General features: G+C 40.8%; 1 protein-coding gene across 1 annotated transcript in view; it reads right to left on the reverse strand.

The window, feature by feature from the left end:
- The window catches only part of ANKHD1 (ankyrin repeat and KH domain containing 1), a 99,840-nt gene that overhangs the window by 43,269 nt on the left and 33,086 nt on the right, over window positions 1-23,485 (reverse strand). Inside the window, 12 exon segments of the mRNA XM_050979872.1 lie at window positions 2,051-2,153; window positions 2,817-2,960; window positions 3,114-3,241; window positions 3,865-3,952; window positions 11,160-11,269; window positions 12,706-12,897; window positions 13,090-13,327; window positions 15,760-15,854; window positions 17,384-17,617; window positions 18,680-18,827; window positions 19,686-19,833; window positions 21,649-21,805. Coding sequence (XP_050835829.1) covers window positions 2,051-2,153; window positions 2,817-2,960; window positions 3,114-3,241; window positions 3,865-3,952; window positions 11,160-11,269; window positions 12,706-12,897; window positions 13,090-13,327; window positions 15,760-15,854; window positions 17,384-17,617; window positions 18,680-18,827; window positions 19,686-19,833; window positions 21,649-21,805 — 1,785 coding nt within the window.

The following is a 23,485-nucleotide window of genomic DNA, read 5'->3' on the forward strand; positions in this document are numbered from 1 at the left end:
TTGCCAAAGTAATTATTCAAATGGTAATGATCCCATGTGCCTCCATGCTTTACTGAAGAATAATAATAAAATTCAAAATTAGACCATAAATTCCTCTTTAAAAATCTCATGTCATATCTGAATTGTAATAGGAACACTTAAATGTGCTCAAGTTTTACATTTGACTTGCCAAGAACTCTTCAGAAAACAAAGTGTCACTATTGCATTTCTTGCAAAACTCACACAGGTCCATAAAAAAATCTTACAGTGCTAAGGTTAAGGAGGCAAGGTACTGCTCTCCTGCCTCCCAGTAGTTCTCAGTTTATACAAAAACTCAGAGGCTACTTCTGATTGAAGGCAAGTAATTGTTCTGCCCCAGATAAACCATTTTGTTATGCAAGAACTTGACTGCTCTGCTGCCTTGGAAATAATGAACACCTCCACTCACCCCCTTTTTTGCCCCTCCCCTCCCAAGAAGTTCAGTGATGAAGGTCTGGTGAATTAAAGCCACGTGTGTGTAATGAGTCACAAGTGGCAGTTCAGCACAGCACAGTGACTCTGCACTGCAATGAGCACACAGTGTTTAGCACAAAAATATCATTTCTCCCCTAAAGATCTGAGAGAAACAAGAGCTTTGCACAGTTTTTGGAATGCTTCATCAGCCCGATGACATGTTTGGGATTGCTGCATCTCCTACAACACAGCACAGATGAGTTTTGCTGACATGCATGAAGCATGTCCTGAACCCCTGTGAACAATGAGATCTCCCTGTGCCACCCCCACCATCACACAACTGTAAAAAACACCCCTAAGGATGTGCTGACTTTGGCAATAAGGTGTTTGTAGTGAGAACTGTTTCTAAACTACAGTCAACTATTTGCTTTTCATAATTGGATTAAATAAAACAAAACTTTTAGCTTTTAAGTTCAGTCTTCTGACTCAGCATCAACTAATCCCCAGAACACTCCCACTCCACAGTGCTAAGAGGCATTGAACTGGAAGGGCACACATGCTGGTATATAGCTTTTTGGAGGGTTATTTGAACCAGAAGTTGTATATTCTTTTCATTTGTTTGGTATTCGTTTTTCTGAAATCCAAAATATCAAGTGTTGCACATCCTGGGAAATGAGACACCAAGTGCATCTGAGAGGTCACACACATGGCATATGCATGGAGAGGGGCACAGCTGCACATTCAGACATCAGCAGGTACATAATGTTTTTCTCTCTTTATTTGTGCCCCCAAGGGATTTATGTTTGTTTGTTTGCTCTGGAAGTGCTCGGTGCTTCCTCAAACCAAGGATTTCAGCAGATCTAGCTAAGAGAGCTTTGGACACTGTAATACTTAAGATCCCCATCCAAAACTGTAGATCATTAGGAGCTGCAGTTTGTAACTTTGCACTTGAGAATCTGCTTCTCTTTCTGAGCTGATTTAGCAGATATGAAGATTTTGTTACAGAATCCACAGCTGGAAACAAACTCCCTATTTGCAATTTAATAACTACAAGGAATTTTAACCAATCACTTTGACCATGTTCAAAGCAAAAACTCTGATGTTATGATTATTCACAAGAGAACTTTACTAATACAACAAAAACTCTCCTATAAGTAGATCTGCACTGGTATTTTACAGTGCCAACATGTTTATGTTGCTACTGATGAAACAGAAAAAAGTTGGTGCATGAAGTTCATGGATAATAGCTGCAACTATTCTAGAAGACCAATGTACAATATTCAGAAGTGAACACCACACCTGGAGTACATTAACTTTTTTATCTGTCTGCACTAGGGCAGTTAGCACAAGCATTTTCTTCCACAAAAAATTGAATAAGTATAATTCTAATAAATTAGAAAAAGCACAATAAGGTTAGAATAACCAGTGTTGCTATACTTTAGAATGCAAGAAAATAAGTAAAAAACTATGAGCTATATAAAATAGTTTTAAGTTATACTTCATTAGAGGTGTTGAAGAACTGATGGAATGGACTACACTATGCATAAGCTCTAATAAAATGGTCCCCAGTCTATCCATTTCCAAACCACATATATTCTCTGTGTGGCTACATACTGACCTTTCACCACTCCCAAGAGAGGTGGGGAGTTCTCTTGAGGGGTCCTGTCAGGCTCCTGGGGAGGTACAACCATGGCGAGCGTATGCACCGGGACACGGGGAACCTTCAAACAAAGGCACAGACATGCTCAGCTACAAACACCTTCTGCAGAGCAGCTCTTCAAGTGTTAATACACAGGCTCAGAACTACAGCACACTCCTGCTCACTCTTCCCAAACTGTGTATTCTATGCTACCTCTTGGTATGACCTGACCCTTGCTTTTTCACTGGGGACAATATGTCAAAGTTAACTGTGCAACTCTGTGTAGGATCCCAGGCTGTGTTGGCTGGAAAACTGTTAATTCCTTTAGGCTTTTAATCAGCTAACTCCCCTGGAGCTGACTCTTCAGACTTCAGAATTCTGAATTTACACAATATATTTTCTTTTATACAACGAACAGAATCATTAATACCATGTGAGGGGTACTACCACAAGGACTGAGAACTGTTGAACCAAAATTCTGACAAAATGCAGGAAAAAAACCAACATGCTTTTGAAATCCTAGGTTTGGGACTATCCTGTCCAGGAACAGAAAAGGGAACAAAGCTCATGTGTTCTTCAGGTCTCTGCAGGTAGCTGATTCCTCACTCTCTATCGTTCTCATGTGTGCACAGCTTTTAAAATTTCTTCCACTGTCTACATTAATTTTGAAATTAATTACTATTACTTGCAAGTATTTCTTCCCAACACGGAAGGTGCTGTTTAAAAAAAACTCCTTGTGCCTTACCTGAGACTGATCCTGAGATGGAGGTGTGAGCTGGGACAAGTCTGCTGCAGGAACCGACAGAACATTGTTTGGATAATCCAGCAAGTAAGAAACAACATTTGTGTGTCCTCCCTTGGCAGCTTCAATGAGCATTGTTGAGCCATCCTGAAGTGAGATTTTGGAAACAAAAAGCCAGATGAGTTTTGATCCCCAGTGTAGCATCCTCATGTAATAATTCTATGACTTAAATTTATTACTTTATAAATCAGCCAGGAGGCTCTTTCAGAACCTCTGAACAGGACAGCTGCTAGTGAATACCTTGAGCCGATGAGTAGGATCTGCCCCGTGAGCCAGGAGAAGCTCAACCACGGCCAGGTGACCTCCAGCACAGGCCAGGGACACCACTGTGTGATCATTGTTGGCTGTAGCCCTGTTCACATTGGCACCTAGCAAGAGATGAGCTTAGAATTAAACACAAAGAAATTTTTTCTAAAAGAAAGTATCAACAAGTACAGTATTCTGTGAAACAGACACAAACTTTACTCTTGTAATCCAATTACTTCCTACACACTTCTAGGGAAAGAGCAAAAGGGATTTTGACTAACTGCTTGGCTTCCACACATCCTCCTCCTCACCTTGTAAAGACAAGGCAGTTGCAACAGCAACAGTGGGCTTGTAAGTGTTAAGTGAGGGAACACATGGTGTAAGAAGCACAATTCCAAATGTTCTCTCTGAGCTCTGAGCAGCATCACTATGTGATGCTGCTGTTGCTACTGTTTCAGACAGTACTTGATAGGCTTTTTTGAAGGAGGAAGTGTTTTCTTTAAGAAACTGAAAATATCTGCTGTACTTCAACAACTCTAATCTATATAACAGAATAGGAAGAGTAATTAGCAAAATATTTTGTAATTCATTCTATCATGAACTACATGAAATTCAAAAAATCCTTAGGGGGTTGACAAATGCTCATATACATAAAACCAGAATAATTTTAAATATGGATCACAAACATGTGGCATTATAAAGTGGCATTTTACATTTCTAATTAGTTATGTAAACTAGCATTTACCTTTGCTAATAAGGAATTGCACGGTGCATAAGTGACCAGCTCGTGCAGCCTTCATTAGTGGGGTTCTCCCACCTTCAGATTCGTGCTCCTAGAGAAGAAATAAAAGATGTATAAATGGGCAAAAATTGTACCATTGTTTCAGCTTCTGAAGTATCTTGTGATGGGACCAGAATTAACCATCTGAGTAGAAGATCTATCTCACAAGCAGCCTGTAATAAATGTAAACTGACTGGTGTCAATTTTCATGTTAATTCAAATACTAAATCATGCTGTTAAAAAGGATTAGGACCACATCCATAGTGGAATCACACCATGAAGCTTCCATACTTGCAACCCCCTTTTTATTTTAGTGCTCAAATGTGTAACATACATAAGAGGAAGACCTTACTTCCTCCTCAGAAAGGGTGGAAGTTTGAACACAGATGTCACCCAACATCAATAACCACGAACTGCAGTGCCACAGTTCAGAACTGCCATGTGTTGCCAGACCTCAAAACTGCAATAATGCCTTGAGTGCACACAACATTTATAAAACATACTGAAGAGGATCAGAAATAAAAATGAAACAAATTACTGCAGCTCACACGAAGTCTTTAAGAGGATTGGAGAATAAAGCAGAAAGCTGAGAAGAGGATGATACAAACCAACAAAAAGGGAATGAGCATCAAGAACAATTTCCTAATTTAAAAAGTCTGAATACTGGAAAGAAGTGGTTGAATACAACTGTATTAGAGCAGCTACAAAACTAGACAATGTGCCTGCTATGTAGACATGATCAATACCACAAGGAATGCTGAGCAATGATATCAACCCTCCCAAAGACCAAGGGGAGAGAACATAATCTTCCTGGGAGTGTTTGTATGTGCTTTCTATATTCAATATTATCCTATTTAAATAACATTGAGTCTAATCAATAATGTACTAGGAATGTGTGGTTTTTAATCAGATATCTGGGAAGCCAAGCTCTAAATTCACTCTTTACTTTGTAATTGCATATATACCTGACTGTGAAAGTTAACATTTAGTACTGACATTGGGTGACATGGCTACTTACAAATAAAACCAGACAAGAAGAGATTTGACAGAACAACTCAATTCCTTCCTTCACAGTTTCTGTATTCCTGAAAACTCTGCATATGTCCTTTGACATAAGGCTTGTTCTAGTTGCAAGCTGCATGTTAAGTTAGTTTTCTGCTCATACACTTGAAAAAGAAACTTCTTGACTGGATCTTCTGTTCGAGACTGGCCCCCAATCCAAGCCCATCCTTCACTCTAAGAGGTTCCATTGCCTCTCTCCTGCTCTGCTCCTCAGCCTGCACAAGAGCTCTGTGTTACTGTCCACCACTGCTTCAACACATGGCTAAATCCCACGTTAGAGCTCTGATTTCTTTGCTCACTTAGCAGTACAACACACTAGCACACACAGGCACAGCAAACCTTACAGACTTACTACTTAAGTCACTTAAAAAAAAAATAAAATTAATAGATTCTCCTTGCAGGGCAATGACTGCTTAGATGTCAATAAATACCTGTTTCTGGACTGTCTGCATAGCAGAAACATTTACAGGACATGTAAAGCTAATTATGTTAACGTGGCCCTATGATTTTAAGAATTAATGCCATGCCCTTAATCTTGATGCTTACTCTGGTATTTGGCACAGTTTTTCCTTCCTCAGCCATTGCCAAGAGATCCTAAAAAGCCTGAAGCTGCTGTGTGCCTGAAGCACAGCAAATCCCTGGTTCCACCAGCCCATCATTCCCAAAGCAGCTGTGGGTGCAAAGAAGTCCTGACCACCACTCTGCTCTGAGCAGGACCTGGACACTGCTGCTGAACTATCTCACAGCCACTTTGAAACCCTTACCGATGCAAAGATGGCAAGATGCAAAATTTATTTTAGGTCACCTTAGCTATATTCAAGGTAGTGAAAAGCATCCTGTATTGCACTGAGATGTAGCAGATAACTTGCAGTGAAGAATAATTATTTGCAACATTCTGCCTTCCTAACAGACTTCACTGTTGGAAGTCTCAAACACAGATGCCAGGAGGCTTCCTCATTGAAATGCAATGCAGGGATTCTGCCCAGTTTAACCAACTGTCACTTCCTCAAGCAGGCAGAACTTGATCCTCAGCTACTACACACTTCCAATCCTTGCAGCACCATGCACACCATCAGTCCAGCCAAACCAAACCATTTGGATGCCCACCTGCTGTAGATCTTCAGAACTTATAGCATTTTGATGGTATTTTTCACATTGGAAGATAGAAACGCGTGTTTTATTTTAAGATTAAATTCATTCTGACTTCAGCACTCTCTATAGCCCTAATAATGGCTATCAAACAGCATCAGCTCAAGCTTTAAGGGAAGACATCTAGGACAAGCCAAAATAAAATGCTGAGACAGTGCAATGCCTTTGTCTCCTCATATCCTGTCTTTTTTACCTAGAATAATCATAAATATCAAAAATTCTATCTATGTATATGTATCTAGATCTATCTCTTTTTCAGCTGCATTAGATAATCAAAATCAGGACAGAGAAAATGACAGTTGTCCCAAAGTATCCCCATTATCTTTACAATATGCTTTTCCCTTTTGTTTATATGAAGTGCACACTGATGTTTATTTTGTAATATCTAAACCCAGGAAATTGTCTCCAAAGACAATCCCCTTGCCTCTCTGCACTGTAGGGCTCAGCACAGCATCCCCTCCTGTCACTGCTCCAGCCTTTGGAATGTGGGAATTAGTACAATCAGGAATAGGAAGAAAGAAGAACATCTCTGCCACATCTGGAAAGCCATTGTCTAAACCCCTGGGTGATGTGCCCTCCTGCTAATTATGCTGGGATAAAAAGAACACCCAGGGAGAATTTTCTGTGGCTTTGGGTAACAGATAGGAAGGGAAGGGAAAGTGAGAGTGCTACCTAAATCAGGCAGGAGTTAACACTGTCTGCACCTTTTCCATGGGGAATCAAGAAGAGATGAGATTCCAGTCAGCAAAAATTATTTCCTTTCTAGACAAATCAATACTTCCAAGAGCAGACCACAGTCATCAGGAGAGTCTTATGACAATCATTGGTATTTTCTAGTTCTTCCTTCTGAGTTCTTTGGTTTAGGCAATTCCAAGATCAGCTACTTAAGGGTTTTCCCCACATACAATTCTTCTTGGCTCACAAATATTCATGGTTATATTAATCACTAGGGTAGTTTTTTTCTTTTTTTTCTCAATGTTGCATGTTATTTAAATGTGCAATAAGAAAATCTTATTGAAAATTTTCAAAGTAAAGCCCTGACTTTTCAGTTCTTTAACAAGCCTCCCTCACCCATGACAACAGTGAATATTTAACAGAAATCTAAATATTATTCTGAACAAAATGATCTAGAGAAAGGTTTTGATGCAAAAAAATACAATCCCTAACACTTGGCTGCTTCTCAAGAGTGAACTCATTCCAGCAGTCACCAACCTACCTGAATAACCCTCCTGAAAACTCAACTAGGCCTCTATCTACCTAGATAAGTTCACATAAAGTGAACACCTAAAAATGGAAGAACTTAGAGGAGCTAAGGGCTGCTATGATGAGATAACCTGCTGCATTTGGGAAGGTTGGGATATTTTTTTTTAAACCAGTTTTAGAAAACCCACCAGAAGGGAAAACACAGAACCAGAACAAGCCCCATCTAGTCTGCACAGTGAGTCTCTAAATCTTTGAAGAGACTGATGCCTTGTCCTTAGCAGGTATCCTGAGGCTACAGCTTACAAGCATCAAAGGCCAACCTCACCTGATGCCTGCCCAGCTCTATGCCTTCCAAAATTGTCTTCTTAAAGTCCTCCTGCTTGTCCTGCAGAAGGAGAAGGAAAAACTCACAGCTCTTGCTCTACAAACAAAGGTTCCTGGTCATGAAGACCTGGAACATGAACTTAAATTGGATGAGGTCCACCAGCTGAAAACTGGCTTGTTGGCATGAGGCAGGCAAGATCAATGGTAAGGCCAAGCAATGAAGCTCTCATGAGTTCAGATTCCTACCAGGAGCCATTCATATCCACGAAGAGAGCACAAAGGTCAGACACAGCATCTTTGTTACAGAGAAGATGGATTTGCATTCACTACTGGCAAAACAAATAATTTAATTGTATTTTGCACCACTCAGAGAGTGCAACAGCCAGAAAGTGTTGACTCCAAAAATGAGCTTCACTTGTCCTACCATGCTTTATCTAAACAAGACTAAGGGCCAAGTCTAAAAAAGCCAGAAATCCCTGACCTTCCCCTGATGGTTCAAAAAACAGTAGGGAAAAACATAACAGCACCTCGCACTCCTCACTGTAACAGCAACAGAGCAATCTCCAGAGCTGAGAATTCAAATTCCAGAAGACTGGCTGCTTTTGTAGATGTTTAAATGGTGCCTCATACACAATGCATAAACCCACAGTCTCTCACACACATCAAGGAAAGGCAGTTTTTAATTTGGGAGCCACGTTAGTGTGAGGGATGCTATCACCTGAAGGCAAAACAATGATCCCTGCCATGACAGAAACATGTCTGCAACAGCATTGTGTCATACGAGAAGAATTAAGAGGTAGTCTGACATGCTGGGGTTTTTTTGCAATTAGTATTATGTGGATGCCAGGTAGCCAGTTTTAGTCTTCCAAGCAAAGCAAGATGTGCAATCCTAACAAGTACTGAAGAGGTTTAGGGAGACCCTGACAGTGTAAAATGAGAAAAATACAAGGATGAACCTGTCCTCATAGATTCTCTTCCATCTCTTCATTTCTGCATAAAAGCTCCCATAAATCTTGTAGGACAAAGGTAAATTCCATCACTAGACCAACTCTATGCGACACAGCTGCAAGAGGATCCAGGTTAAACTGGGTTAAAAAATCCCAATTTAAAACTCTTTTCTGTATTTCCCAGCTGAGAAAAGCTGAGATGATCTCACTGTCCAAAGAAGAATATCTCTCTTTTGTTTGCAGCTACACTGAAACAGACCAAGATGTAACTACCTTGTCAGGAGCAGAACTGCCTTCAAAAGGGACACCAGAATCTCCTTTAATCCAGGTGTGATTCTATATCAAGAGGGAACAGGCATTCAGAATGGTCCTTTTAGTTTACTGAAAGGTAAGCAGCTTAAAAGCAGGATATCACCTTTCATTAAATATTACCAATGCTCACTGTGAGATTTACAGTCCTCAACCTGGTTCCTGTGGGAACATTTAAGTACCTCCTACATCTTACCTTACACAACCCTTGAGATGAAGGTGGCTGCTGGGAAAGATACAAAGAAGAAATAGGAAAGAAAAATAAAAATCTTCAAGGAAAAATTATCCTTTCACCTTTGACATTAGACAATCCTTGCCACACTGGTAAATAGATGTGTTACTGAAATGCTGGATATTTTTTCCTGAAGTTACTGAACCATATTTCTACTTTCAAAAAATGCTTTTATCAATTGGCATTTCAGAGTTCCAACCTCCAAACCTTTACTCACATTGATCACAAAATCTAAACTAGCTGTTTTGTCCCCATAAAAGTTGCAAACAAATAAAATTTACATTTGATCCAGTGGTAGCAGCTCAAGCTGAGACCCTGGAAGTCCCTACTCCTGGAGGGGATGGGGGAACCAGAATGTAACTGGCACAGATGGGATCACAGGCTGAAGGCTTCAGATGTGCCTCCGATTCAGTCATTCATACATTTGGCAAAAGCAAGCTGATTTCAAAATGCATACATTAACAAGGAAAGGTGCAGGCCTGCCAGCTAGTTTTGCTACAGATTTTGACAGGCTAACTCTGTAAGGACATGGAAAAGATCCCCTGAAGAAGGGCATCATAAAAGCACAGAAGAATTGTTAACACGCCAGACTTCATGAACAATTAGTCACAAGGAGACAAATCCATCAAACTGAGACAAATCCACAGAGGATTGAGCAATTCTCCAGCAGACAGATGAGCACTCTAACACTGCTCATTTCTAACACTACTTGTCACTGCAGAGCTTTAAGGATAAATAACATCTAACTGAAGAAAGTTCATACCAGCCATCATATTTTTAGTTCTGGTGCTTACAAAGCCACATTGCTTAATGTATGCGACAGAGCTCAAGATCTCCACTGGTTCCTGAACTGAATGACAGATTTGATATCTAGGCCAGAGGATCAGTGCCTGAGAAGCACCAGTTCCTGCTTCCACTCCCCAGAACAACACCTGTTTGTGCTGAGACATGGTGGTAATGGTCACCCCCAACTCTGACAAATCTCCATGGGGACTAGAATCACTTTTCATAAAATAATCACAGAATGATCTGGGCTGAACAGAACTTTTCAAGACCATTCCATCCAACATCCCTGTCGAAATCCCATAACCCCCCCCAATAATATGATTTTCCTCCCTGATAAGAACAAGTTAAGCAGAACATTACTGACATTACTGAAGAATTAATAAACCCTAAAAAAAAAAGTCTCAAAGAAGACTGGAAACATTATTCCCAATTACAGCATTAGTTTATTTATATTTCTAGATAAAACCCAAAAAACTTAATTAGTGACTGAAATTTAAGTAACTTCATTAGCATGCTGATTTATCAGGTTCAATGATAAATTTTTCTGGCATTCTTAGTTTTTTAGAAGAAACAAAAATTTCATAATATCCAAACAAAACCCCAACCCACCCTCCAAGCAAAATAAAACACAGAGCAGTGAGTACATGAGGGGGGGGGAAGGAGAATACTCCTCCTAGGCAACCAAAATAACATTTTTTCCAGCTTGAGCCTTGTTTGACATAAGGCTCCTAAACACCTTTGGAAGACCAAAGTATCAATTGTTTTTACTAATTATAAGTCAAATGTTATATCTCTGTAGCTGGTGAAGAGGCAGTTTTGGGTCTCCCAACAACTTAGTTTACATTACAGAAAGCAAAAATGGGGAAAGCAATGTGCTAAACCCAAGAGTTAGAAGAAAGGAGATCAGATTATGCTGATCATTTAAAAGACATTGCTTTGCTTGGGGTTTTGTGGAGTAGCCTGCACAAGTTAAGAGACAAAGTGTTCAGAGACCAACACTGACATACAGAAGCAGGAGTTCCTACTACTAAAACATTTTAAATTCAGAGCAGATTATCCATAAGAACTTTTATTTTCTAGACCAGACAGAATATGCAGGCTCTAATAAAAGCTTCTTTCATGCCTCTTTACAGAGCCATCTATGAATCTCTATACCTAAGCCCATCACTCTGTTCTCTAAGCATACAGGCTTGGCCTTACAGTTTGAAACCAAAGCACTTTGCCCTCAAATGCAGCAGAAGCCTTACCAGATCAGCACCAGCCTGAAGCAACACATCTGCCACATCTGTGTGTCCATTTTCACAGGCGTAGGTCAAAGCTGTATCTCCCGTTGCTGTAGTGGCATGAACATTAGCTCCTACAAACACAACATTTTTTTCATGTTGGACATGTCCTTATCAAATATTTCACATCAGATAAACACAAAAATCTCTGACAGTAGCTATATCCTACTGACCAACAGCCTTCACAGTCCAAGAGCATTGCTCTCATGGCAAAAATTGCTCTCATAGTGAAAACACTCCAAGGACAGGGGGTAAGCCAAGGCTTGGAAAAAGCATGACTGACAATCTAAGCAGTTAAACTTATGTTTGCTTATTCCTACAGTCCCTCTACAGTAAGAAGGATTTCAGTTGTTACATCAAGTAAAAGGGAATCCAGACAGTTTTGCAGACTGTCCATTTGACTCAGAGCTGTATGCCAAGGGAGACCAGACAAAATGCACATCACTGAACTAGTATTAATACAACAAACCCATACACTTCCACAAATGTCCCTTCTTTCCTGCTCTTTAAAATCACTTGCTTTAAAACCATTTTATTGAAATAATTTGTCTAGCTTCATATACACCAGCTCTCTGAAAACTACACTTGTCTCTTGATATGTAACACATTATTCTTAAAAAAAGAAATGCCAATATGATTAGCCATTTTCTTATTTTTAAGGTGTGAGGTATAATTAGAGACTCCCTGATGCCAAAACAAGGCTCCTTAATCAACTTTCTACGCTATCAGCAGTGAAGTGCAGGCAGTGAGCGTTCCAAGGGAGCTGGTGACAGGTGTCACATGCTGGTGTCAACGCACCAAGTGGCACAGTTGTTACTGTCCCTCGATGAGCAGGGAGCTTCACTTTCTAAAATTACAAATCCAGCCAATTTTATGCTTATTCTTAGAGCATACAAATAAATCACCTTCCACAACAAGGAAGATATGCCAAATACAGCTCCTTTTTCTTTATTATTTTAAGCAGAACACTTCAGACTCTACCAACTTTATAAACTGAAAGATGAACATCAAAGCATCATTTTATACCAAACTCCAGCAAGATTTAATTTTTACTACTGTAAAAGCCCATTCATCACAGAAATCCAGCACATTCCAGAATCTGTCTTGCACACTACTTCCCAGCACACCATTCCTAAAGAACTGGTTATTCAGGGAGACTGAATGCAGATAACCAGTCTTAGTCAAAGCTGGAGTAGCAAGCAAAACCAAGCATTATCTGTATTAAAATTCTGTCCTAGATGCAGATAGCTGGAAACAAAGTTTCTAATGAATGTGGATGCTTTCTAGATATGGAGCAGGATCACCTGCTCCAGGAGGCACTTTCCTCTGTTACCAGTATCAAGCAATACAGAGGTGCAAGAAATGCTTTTTCCTTCTTGCTAAATTATCTGAGGATACGGTTTCTTATTACAACACTGGCACTATCAAAAGCCCAGGGATGTTCCAAATCATACAAAACACATCAAGTCCATAGTACTTGTGGGCTTAATCACTTGCTGTGAACACATACCTGCTGCCAGCAAGTATTTCACCAGTTCAAGATGACCCTCTTGAGCAGCTTCCATCAAAGGTGTTGAGCAACCAAGCTCTATATCAGCTCCTGCCTTAATAAGGAAGTCAGCAACTTCAGAGAAGCCTCCACAGCAGGCCAGGGTCAGGGCTGTTTCCTGCGTTTCCTCTGTCTGTGCGTTAATATTTGCCCCTGGGAAACAAAACAGCCATTACTGACACTGGCTGGGGAGGTGAATGCTCATCACCCCCAGAGCAGTTTGGGTGTTTGAGCTCTGCTCTGTGGGTACAGCAGTGAGCAGTATCAGAGCAATCTGCACAGGACACCTGTTGGCCATGGATCACACGGTGTCCTTCTGAGCGCTCCATCGCCACAGGATCTCACCTTGTGCCAGCAGCAAGGCCACCATCTCTTCGTGGCCTTCCCGGGCAGCTTCCATCAGAGGTGTGTAACCTTCATCATTAACCTCCTCCAGGTTGGCTCCTCGCTCGATCAGAAGCGCTGCCAGCTCCACGTGCCCGCCGCAGGCAGCCAGAGTGAGCGGGGATTCGAAGGAATCCGCAGGCATGTTCACCTGGGCCCCGCTGTCCAACAGCAGCCGTGCCACCTCCACGTGCCCGTCCTGCAAGAAAGGGCAACCCAGGAGTCACACAGAACTGGAGTCACTTCATACTGTAGTTGCAACCACTATCACACTAGGCCTGAAAATTATCCTACAAAGACTGGGCTTTTTTTTATTTATCATGGTTTAATGGCAATACTTGGACCTAACCAACATTTAGGTTTCCCCCTACATCTAAGTCAGGTTTAAATGCATGAGGAAAAAAGAGCTAGGTAGGTATATGTTGGTGTTTCTATTTCTTGAGGGAAAAAGAATTATGGCACAAGACTTAATTTGCAGCACAACCTTTGGGACACAACATACTAGAGATAGCAAACAAGTGCCATAAGTAATAAACCCCCTCCATGAGTATTCCTCAAAACAAGCATAAGAAAAAAAGATTTTCTTGTTCTTGGTACTAGTAGTTGATTCATGATTTCTACAAACAAAAAACCAAAAAAGCCCCAGTTGGCAACTTCTAGATCCCAGGAAAGATACCTGCAAGAGAAACTGAAGTGGGTAACAATAAGGCAGGTAACAGGAGGAGAAAAGACTTGGAAAAACTCTTAAAGGTGACTGAAAAATGCCCAGGGGTGAAGCCATAGAACAAGAGAATTAGGATTGCCAGAGCAGTCTGAGTCCTTACCAATCAAAGCACATAGATGTATCTGCCAACTTCTCAAGAAAGTATTGTTAAACCTCTCAGTTACTGTAATACACCAAGTACCTAAAATCCACATTTGACCAAAGGTGTAGCTTGGTAGAGAGCCACAACATCAGCAAAAGGGGAAAGCTTAAGCTGACCATGAAGCAGGTTGTAGGTAACCTGAGATGGACAGCAATCAGGGGTGCACATTAAACACAGGCTGTTGTTCTCAGAGGTTGAGAAACCTAAAAGCCAACAGCCACCTCATTAGAGGCATTACCCCAAGTGTGTCACTGTCCCGACCAAAACAAACTCTGAGGCACTTACAAAAGAATTGGTGATCAGAGACCAGACATCTCAGCAACCTGTACCTGCTGCATTCCTTAGATGGAAAGAGATGAAGACTGGCAACAGTCACAACAATTTGGTGGAACAGCTCCCTTGTGCAAGGGTGCAGCTGAATGATAACAAAAAACAAATTCCTTGTTATGGAGTTGGGACTTCAAAGGCTCATCTTCCTTTCTGCTGCTTTCAAATGCCAATACACACTCTGTAATGTCAGAACACCTAGTCTGAAACACCAAGGAGCTGAAAATACAGAGGCAAACCTCACAACTCTCTCCCCCAAGTGAGCTGCTTCACAGCCTCCAAATGAAGCCAGCCCTTGGATTGTTTCACCAGGAAACTAAGAAAAACCAAACAAAAAACCCAACCTAAACAGAACAGTGGGGCTGATTAACCTTTAGTCTGCAGTCATGCTGCAATCTCCTTTAGGTGACAGCACACACCCACTGTCCTTCTGAATTCCTTACTGGCACCAGGCTCTCCTACAGGGAAGGCTATTCAAGGATACAATTACCAGCTCACTATGGGAAGACTTGGACACAGCTCCCCACCTTACACCCTGACCTTGGTCGCTTGCATCATCACCTCACAACTGCACTGAAAGAACACTTGATCCTCCAGCTCTCAGCAGACTGGAAGAACACTGCAGCCTATCTTCCAAGGATTACAGCCTACTGGGAGAAAAATCAGTTTCCCTCTTTTTGCTGTGCTTCCTATGGAAACAAGGTCCCTGTTCTTTCTTCAAAGAAGCTCCCCAGCTTGAAAAAGAGAGAAAAGGTCATCCAAGGTCTGTACAGAAATGGTCACAGATATGCTTTGACACAATAGCACACTTTTTATTAAGATGATGCTCTTGGATAGGGAAGTTTTTCCTCAATGGCTGCATTGAAATTATGGGGACAGTTGCTAGAGAACTAAAGACTACATTATTTTTCAAAATAAAATGGTAGGTCAAAAGAAAAACCTCACAACCTCATGTACAGAAAGCTAGAAGAGAGCAAGTCATCTCTCCATGCTAAACACTTCCAGCAGTGATGAACAGACAATTGTAATGCATGAATCATCCAGCTCAGTGCACTTTTGGAAGGCTCATTCCACAACACACTGAGAGACCTTATTTATAAAAACAGAGGTGGAAAACACACACAAAAAAAAAAAAACAAAAAAACAAAGCCTCAAACTAGTGACTTGTACTACATCACTACCCTGCAGATTAGTCACCGAAACTTCACACAGGGAGCATTTAAAACAACACATCATCCCCCCAAAAACTGAAGTATTTTTCCTTTGTGAGCAGTTAGACGGAGAAGCTGGTGGGAGCTACAGTAAGCACTTTTTTACAATAACACCACACAAATTCACTTGCAGGCCCCAAACAGCTTGTTATCCAAGGCTCACTATTTTATCACCTCTTGCATTCCTCTCTCCCCGAGGAGGGAGCAGTACAAACAAAGGTATTTACCATGCAGGCCTCCATCAGCGCCGTGTGCATCTCATCTGTTTTGTGCTCTTGATCAGCTCCAGCTTCAAGCAAAAAACGAACCATATCTAAATGGCCTTCAAATGAAACAGATAAAATAAATGAGCATTCCACACCATCAACTTTTAGTAGTACAGACAATACACTTAATGAAATAATCCAGATTTTCACAGTTTGCTGTTAGAATCTTTACAAGTTACAATTGGCAAACATGGCTTTTTAAAGTACTCTTTAAAAATACCAACACAAATGAGTCAGCAGCCTTCAGAAAGCCTTTCCCAAAGATACTGCTCAGCTGTGAGATGGAGACCAACCTGTCTAATTCAAGTTTACACAAGAACCTTTCCTTGTGACTTCAAGCTACAAAACTGTGCTTATTCCCTACTGAACTGTATAGTGACAGATCATTTAAGAGTTCCAAGGCAGCATACAGCTGGGGGGATTATTTTTTAGGTATGGGTCCATGTAGGTCTGAATTTAACTTTAAGATTTTTAATAACACTCACAGACATATTTCTGAGAACTAAGATACACACATTATATCATATTGTCTGGCATTATTTTTAAAAGCTTCTACTGAGCTTTACCAAAACTTGATTTAAACTCTATTACAGTTTCTGTCATTTTAGAAATTGTCCCTTCTAAGCTTTTAGCCTCTTGATGAGCATTCTTGTCTGTTGGAAGACTTAGTCTTACATGAACTGACAAGAAAACAATCAACCATCTTGTCAAAGACAATACAGGACATCTGTGTGATTCAAGGTTTTACATTCCATGACTCAATTAGGTTCTGGGTCAGAAGAGACAAGAATGACCCTCCAACACATTCAGGTGCACTATTACTTGCATTTGCCTGTAAGAACTACCATATGCTGTAGGAAATCCATGACAAATCCAGATGCAAGTCCTTAGATAGGTTATACATAGTATGTATCCTCACCCTTAACCACAGAGGCAGAGCCTAAAGATACCATGACAATAATCCACATCCTTCTTTTCTATTTGTAGAAAAGCAATGGTTGGAAAGCAAACAATAGAAGCACAGTGGATTACCACTGCACTGTTCCTTTATATAGAAGCTTTAAATAGTAAAAGAAATTAAGTAAAAGTCCATAAAAGTTCATCACACCTAAGAATTCACAGCATTCTCCCAAACTACACTGAAGGAAAAGAATCCAGAAATAATGGAGACACTGTGTCCCCATCAGATATTACAGAAACACACATTCCAACTTTGCATTTTCTGAAGAACCAACAGAGATGTTTTCAGAATTCACAGATAGTTGGTGAGGGAACTGGGAGTGAAATCGGGAATGTGGTAGTGGGTAGGAGGAGAGAATGGTGGTATGTCAAAGCACAAGTTTGGACACAGCCAGTTACAAGTTTTTATCTGCATCATGTCAAACATGTCCACCCCATCTGGACACAAATACAGAATTAATACCACTACACAACACCGGCACATTTAGTGACATTGAGTTTAAAACCAAGATCCAGTTTTACAAAACTCTTTGGAAGACATTCAAAGTATTGCTGAAAGTTGTAGTCAGATAAATCCAAGCAAACAAATTTAAACAAAACTACAAAACAAGGCAAGAGACAATACCTTTATAGCATGCGAGTGTAAGTGCACTTTCTTTGAACTCGTTGGAGTGAGTGTTGATTCCTGCACCATATTCCAGCAATACTCTTGCAACCTCCACATGCCCTGCACTGGCTGCTTCCATCAGGGGGGTATGTCCATTCTCATTGTGGTCTTCTATGTTAGCACCAGCTTTCAGTAGCACCTTCACCACGTCCACAAAGCCCCCGGCACAGGCGTAGGTGAGAGCTGTGTTCCCTGCAGAGGAGAGGTTGCATGAGAGCCCTTTCCATCACCCACTCCTAACACAGGAAGGAGATCAGTGTTAACAGGTCCAACAAACCTAAGGACATCACCAGCAGCAGCCTTTTACCTCACAGCAATGTTCCTCCAGCCCATCATTCCAGGCTGGGCATAAAACCCCAAATGACTGTAACATGAAAGTTTTAATCCCAAGCCAGTATTACAAATCAGGATTTTTTCAGTTTGACTGTTATGTTTTCTACTTTAGCACACAAAATTTGATCAAATAAACACACACAAAAAGATCAATGAGTAATTGTTACTGTAGAGTTGGGAGGTGATTTTCTGGTTTGTCTTTTTTTTTTTTTCCTAAGATTGTATCCTGTAATTCCTTGAAAATCTTCTACTGGCTGGCTGAGAATAAATTTATAATTTAAAACTCTGGTACTGTAAGTGACAGACACTCACATATGGCTCATGTTTTAAATGCTACAGTCAATTTTAAGGTAACTTAGCTTAAAATGGCTAAACAGAAAGATAAAAGAATATCTCATAGTTTGGACACATGACCTGTTTGAAAATTTGAACAAAGTTTAAATTCTATCTTAATAAACAGAATCCAGCTGCAGGTTAATGCTGGCATTGAGGTCAGTTAAGCTGTGGTCAAGAACCACCAATACAGAGAATATTCAATGCCCTCAAAAATGTTAACTCCTCTTTAGTAAAAAGGAACAGACAGAAATAACTGGTGCTGATGAGATGCATCCCATGGTCATCTTACTGGGTAATTTTGGATTATATCAATGAGAAAAGATAAACTTCATATATTTTTCTTGTCCTCTAACACCAGAGTGGTTTTCACAGGAACAGTGCTTTCCATTAGAATTTATATTAAAACCCATATTTAATAATGGCCAGTTCAGACTCCAAACACATTCACTGCAGATCTGGTCTATTCCTAACAGTTCCTGTCACGTTCTCTTGTGAATGAAAGTGTTAGACAAAAACACAGATGTTCAGAAGAGCTGTGTGCCTTATGTGCCAGCCTTACTAACTGTGCTCCTGCTCCCCAGTTACCTGTGGAGGACTGTGCATTGACATCTGCACAATGGACAAGGAGGAGTTTCACGATATCCACGTAGCCTCCACTGGCAGCTGCCATCAAGGGAGTGATGTCGCCTTTATTCCCTCGGTCTTCAACGTTGGCGTGCATGGCTAGAAGCACCTGGGGGAAAAGTTCACTACAGTGAGTAAATTGCAACACCAACCTTTTGCTTTAATCCAGTGGGGTCTGTGAGACTGGTTCCCCAGGCAGCTGCCACAGCCCCTCACAGCCCAGTGCCACCCCCAGGACAATGCACTGTTACTGCCTGCACTGGGCTCTGCTGCAGAAAATCCTGAGCTTCTGCGTTTGTTCATATCTAAGTTCCAGTGAAATATGGACATTTTCAGAAGTCACAGGGCAATTTATTGACCAGAACAACAGCACTGAAAATGTCACCTGCAATAATGACCAGGGCACCCCCAGGTCAAGCTCACAGGTGAGAAGTTCTCTCCCTGTCCTGTGTTTTGGCACCAGAATGTGAAGTTGGGGATTTCTAAGATCTATCACCTAAACATTTCAAAGCAGCTGCCCTTAGATACAGAAGCAATATAGCTCAAAATTAACAGAAATTAATGCACGGTTAATACAAATGTGATTTAGAAAAATGATTGTGTGACTCAGAATACAGCTTTTAGAAGGTAACCAGATGTAGAATTTAGGTTTGCTGCTATTTTAGATACACTTGCTTGGCAGAACAGCTGGACTGCATCTAGAACAATGCCAGAAAAGTAGATTCATCAGAAAACATAGAATTCATTCTTCAGACTAGTCCCTTCAACCTGAAGGCATCTGTGACTGCATTTTCCATTAAAGAAACCCAAACTATAACCGGAAACCCACAATAAGCAGTATTCACTGATATTCTGTTGAAATAATAAAAAATTATAATAACCACAATAGCTAAAATGTTTACCTATCCAAGAAGCCCCTCAGACAATGCTTCACAAATGTTTAGTTCGAACTGTATTTGTTACTTACTTGTGCCAATTCATAATATCCTGCTGAGCAGGCCAAGCAAAGCAGACTCTCCCCTTCTTCAGTATGTTCATTTACGCTCCGTCCTTCATCCAGCAGCTTCCGCACAGCGTTTACATCCCCATCGGAGCATGCCTCTGCCAAACTGCGACTGCAAAACAGGTACCACACAGTCAGCTCAAAACACACCTGCAATAGCTGGGCAGCTTTCCTAGTCAAGGAGGAAGCCTTTAAGTAAAGACTCTGGACTTCAGTGCTAAGCTTTCCTTGAAAATACACCTTTTATATATATATATATATGTGTGTGTGTGTGTGTGTGCGTGTGTGTGTGTATATTTCTTAAGTTCATCTATATACGAACACAATATCTCCACAGGTGAAATGGAGATAGACCCTTTCCTTATTGTCTAAATGAGCTCGTTCTCATCAGTTGCTAACTTGTAATATGCTCTCATACAGACCAGATGCAGAGAGGAGTGCTCAAAGCTGGTTTTTGTGGGGTTTGCAAGACAGGAGTAAACCTCTCTGATGCTATTCCCACTTCAGGGAATGCCAGATACACAGAGGTTATGACCATGACAAAATGCTGACTGCAGGTGCCAAGGCAAATTCCTATTGCAGACAAAACCAAAAAGTCAGCAGTCAAGTATCACAGAGACCACTAATATGAATACTCCAACCAGGCAAACTTCTTCAATTAAGAGAGCAATCACCTACTTTTCTACAGCTAAGAGTTTGAACTTTCTTGAATGAGAACTCAACTCTCTGATACACAGAAAGAGCACCAGGTTACAAAGTAACACTTTTTTGTACTTTCCTCTTATCCAGTGAAGTGAATAACCTGATGGGACAGTAATTACACCTTCAGATGTAATCTGCTTCTTCTAGCAGAACAGCCCATTACTAAGTACTAACTATAAAATTACCTGAATTTGAAATAAAATCCCATTCCATATCTGGGGAACTGGGGGTGGTCAGCACGTACAATTAACTGAATTTGAAATAAAATCCCATTCTGTAGTTGGGGAATGGGGGTGGTCAGTACGTACATAGAACTGGGTTTGAAATAAAATCCCATGGCTGGGGAACCAGGGGGGTGGTCAGTATGTACAATTAACTGAATTTGAAATAAAATTTCTTATTTGGGGAACTAGGGGTGGTCAGTACACAAAATTAATTGATTTTGAAATAAAATCCCATTCTGTAGTTGGGGAACCAGGGGTGGTCAGTATGTACAATTAACTGAATTTGAAATAAAATCCCATTCTGTAGTTGGGGAACCAGGGGTGGTCAGTACGTACAATTAACTGAATTTGAAATAAAATCCCATTCTGTAGTTGGGGAACCAGGGGTGGTCAGTACGTACAATTAACTGAATTTGAAATAAAATCCCATTCTATAGCTGAGGAACTAGGGATGGTCAGTACATACATAGAACTGAAATTGAAATAAAATCCCATAGCTGGGGAACTAGGGGTGGTCAGTACATACATAGAACTGAAATTGAAATAAAATCCCATAGCTGGGGAACTAAGGGTGGTCAGTATGTACAATTAACTGGATTTGAAATAAAATCCCATTCCATAGTTGGGGAACCAGGGGTGGTCAGTATGTACAATTAACTGAATTTGAAAAAAAAATCTCATTCCATAATTGGGAAACCAGGGGTGGTCAGTACGTACAACTAACTGGATTTGAAATAAAATCCTATAGCTGGAGAACCAGGGGTGCTCAGTACATACAACTAACTGTATTTGAAATAAAATCCCATAGCTCTGGAACCAGAGGCGGTCAGTATGTACAATTAAGTGAATTTGAAATAAAATCCTATAGCTGGAGAATCAGGGTGCTCAGTACAGAAAAAACTAAGTGTATTTGTAATAATAACCCTTAGTGGGGAAGCAGGGGTGGTCAGCATGTCCAGTGAACTGGCTCTAACTGGAGAAGCAGGGTGCTCAGCACGTACTTGTCCACCTGTCCGTTGTTGTGATTGTTCTCGGCTCTCATGCGCGTCAGCGCGGCGGCCGCCTCGTCCAGCGCGCAGCTGACGGACGACGTCAGTCTCCGGAGAACCTCGGGATCTGCGAAGGCTTTGCCATCGGCAGTGGACAATTTACCAATTCCTTCAGGGCACGTTCGTTCATCAGTCGGGTTAGTAGGAAAGTCACACAAAAGAAATGCAAAGACACTATTTTAGAGTTCAGCCACATGCACTATTAGTTAAAAATCATTTGCAAACATGCCAGATAATTAGCTAATTAAAACTAAACGATCTGCTAACAATTGCCCAAGACCTGAATATTTAATTAACTCTAATATAGTAGTAAAACCCCCGTATCTTTCAATTGGCAGCTTTGTTACTTGTTCTGAAGTCTCAAGTCAGACCTTTGAAGAACTTAAAGGAAGGCTCAAAAACCATCATACTGGGGTATTAAGGATAAGTACAGGCACTGAAGCCCAAAACCAGAAGTTTGGGAAACATATGTGATTTAATATTTTCTGAATGTGAAGAGTTTTTCAACTTTAAACACTTATTATCCCTTTCCCACTCAAAACAATGCAGACTGAGTTCTAATATACTTTTTTTTTTTAAGAGTAGGAAAAACTTAAACGTTTATTAGTTTAAATTCCACCAATTTACCACTCTAAACTGCCCTGCTCTTGCTACAGGAACAAAAGTTAGGAAATGAAATTTCAAATATTTTAAGTATACTTGAAATCAATGCCTCTCCTTCACAGACACAACACAGCAGAAATGCTTAGATTCAAGGAACTTTCTTAACAGTTTCTTTGCTCAAGTTTTACTTCACACAGGTTTTACTCCTCATATTTAAGCACAGCCTATTTAACATGTGGAAACAATCACTGGAGTGTGGGCAGGGCTTGTATCTTCAGGTACAAATGCACAAACACCTCCTGGCCACCCACAAAAAAACCCCAAACATAAATCAATCCATTTCATGTGCTACAAAAAGTGAATGGTTACTGGTTTATAGATCAGCCACCTTCACCAGTCATGAATCAGTAACTTCATTTCCTTAGCTGTTAAAAAGGATGAAATTAGATAGAAACCTCTGGAAATAAGGCACCTTATCCCTCAGAAGATTTGTTATTTGGTATGTGCATATCTCTGCAGGCTTGATTTACACCACAATGTAAATGTAAATGTTTGATTTCCCACAACCCAGCTTGTAATTATTACAGAATAAATTGTATTTTAAGTTTGAACATTGTCTTCAGACAATGTATTTCCACAGTTTGAGAGCATCCAATCTGCTTCTCGATAATGTCAGAGTCAATACTTACCAAATCTCTCCACCCTAAATCTCTTTATGCCAGCACACACCAGGCACACTGTGACCTCACCCTGCATGGCTGGTGCAGTGCTGCAAGTTCTGGCTGGCAGCACTGAGAAGTGGTGCTGGACACGATGGAGAATCCCTCTCCTGCCATTGAGACAGACACCTCCCCTGGGGTGCAGCTGATGGAAATGAGCAATGGAGGTCCAATGAGCTGCTCAAGAGACTTGTGCACCTCCTCTTTGGCTTCAATACCCCACATCTGGATCACTTCAGCATTATCAAGGGGCTACAAAAACCAATCCATAACTAATTGCCCACTCCTCAACAAAATCAGAAATCACACATCCAACTGTCTGGGTTGGAAGCCTGGCTAGTCCAGAGCAATCAGAGCACAAAAATGAGGGCCATGGACTCTTGGAGGCCACTGGCCACAGGACCCCTTCTACCTCCAAAATGTCAAGGCCACCACCCCCGTGGCAATTGCTGGTAAAGACAGCAAAG

This window comes from Serinus canaria, chromosome 13 (genome assembly GCF_022539315.1).
Source record: "Serinus canaria isolate serCan28SL12 chromosome 13, serCan2020, whole genome shotgun sequence".
In the NCBI taxonomy this organism is placed as follows: Eukaryota; Metazoa; Chordata; class Aves; order Passeriformes; family Fringillidae; genus Serinus; species Serinus canaria.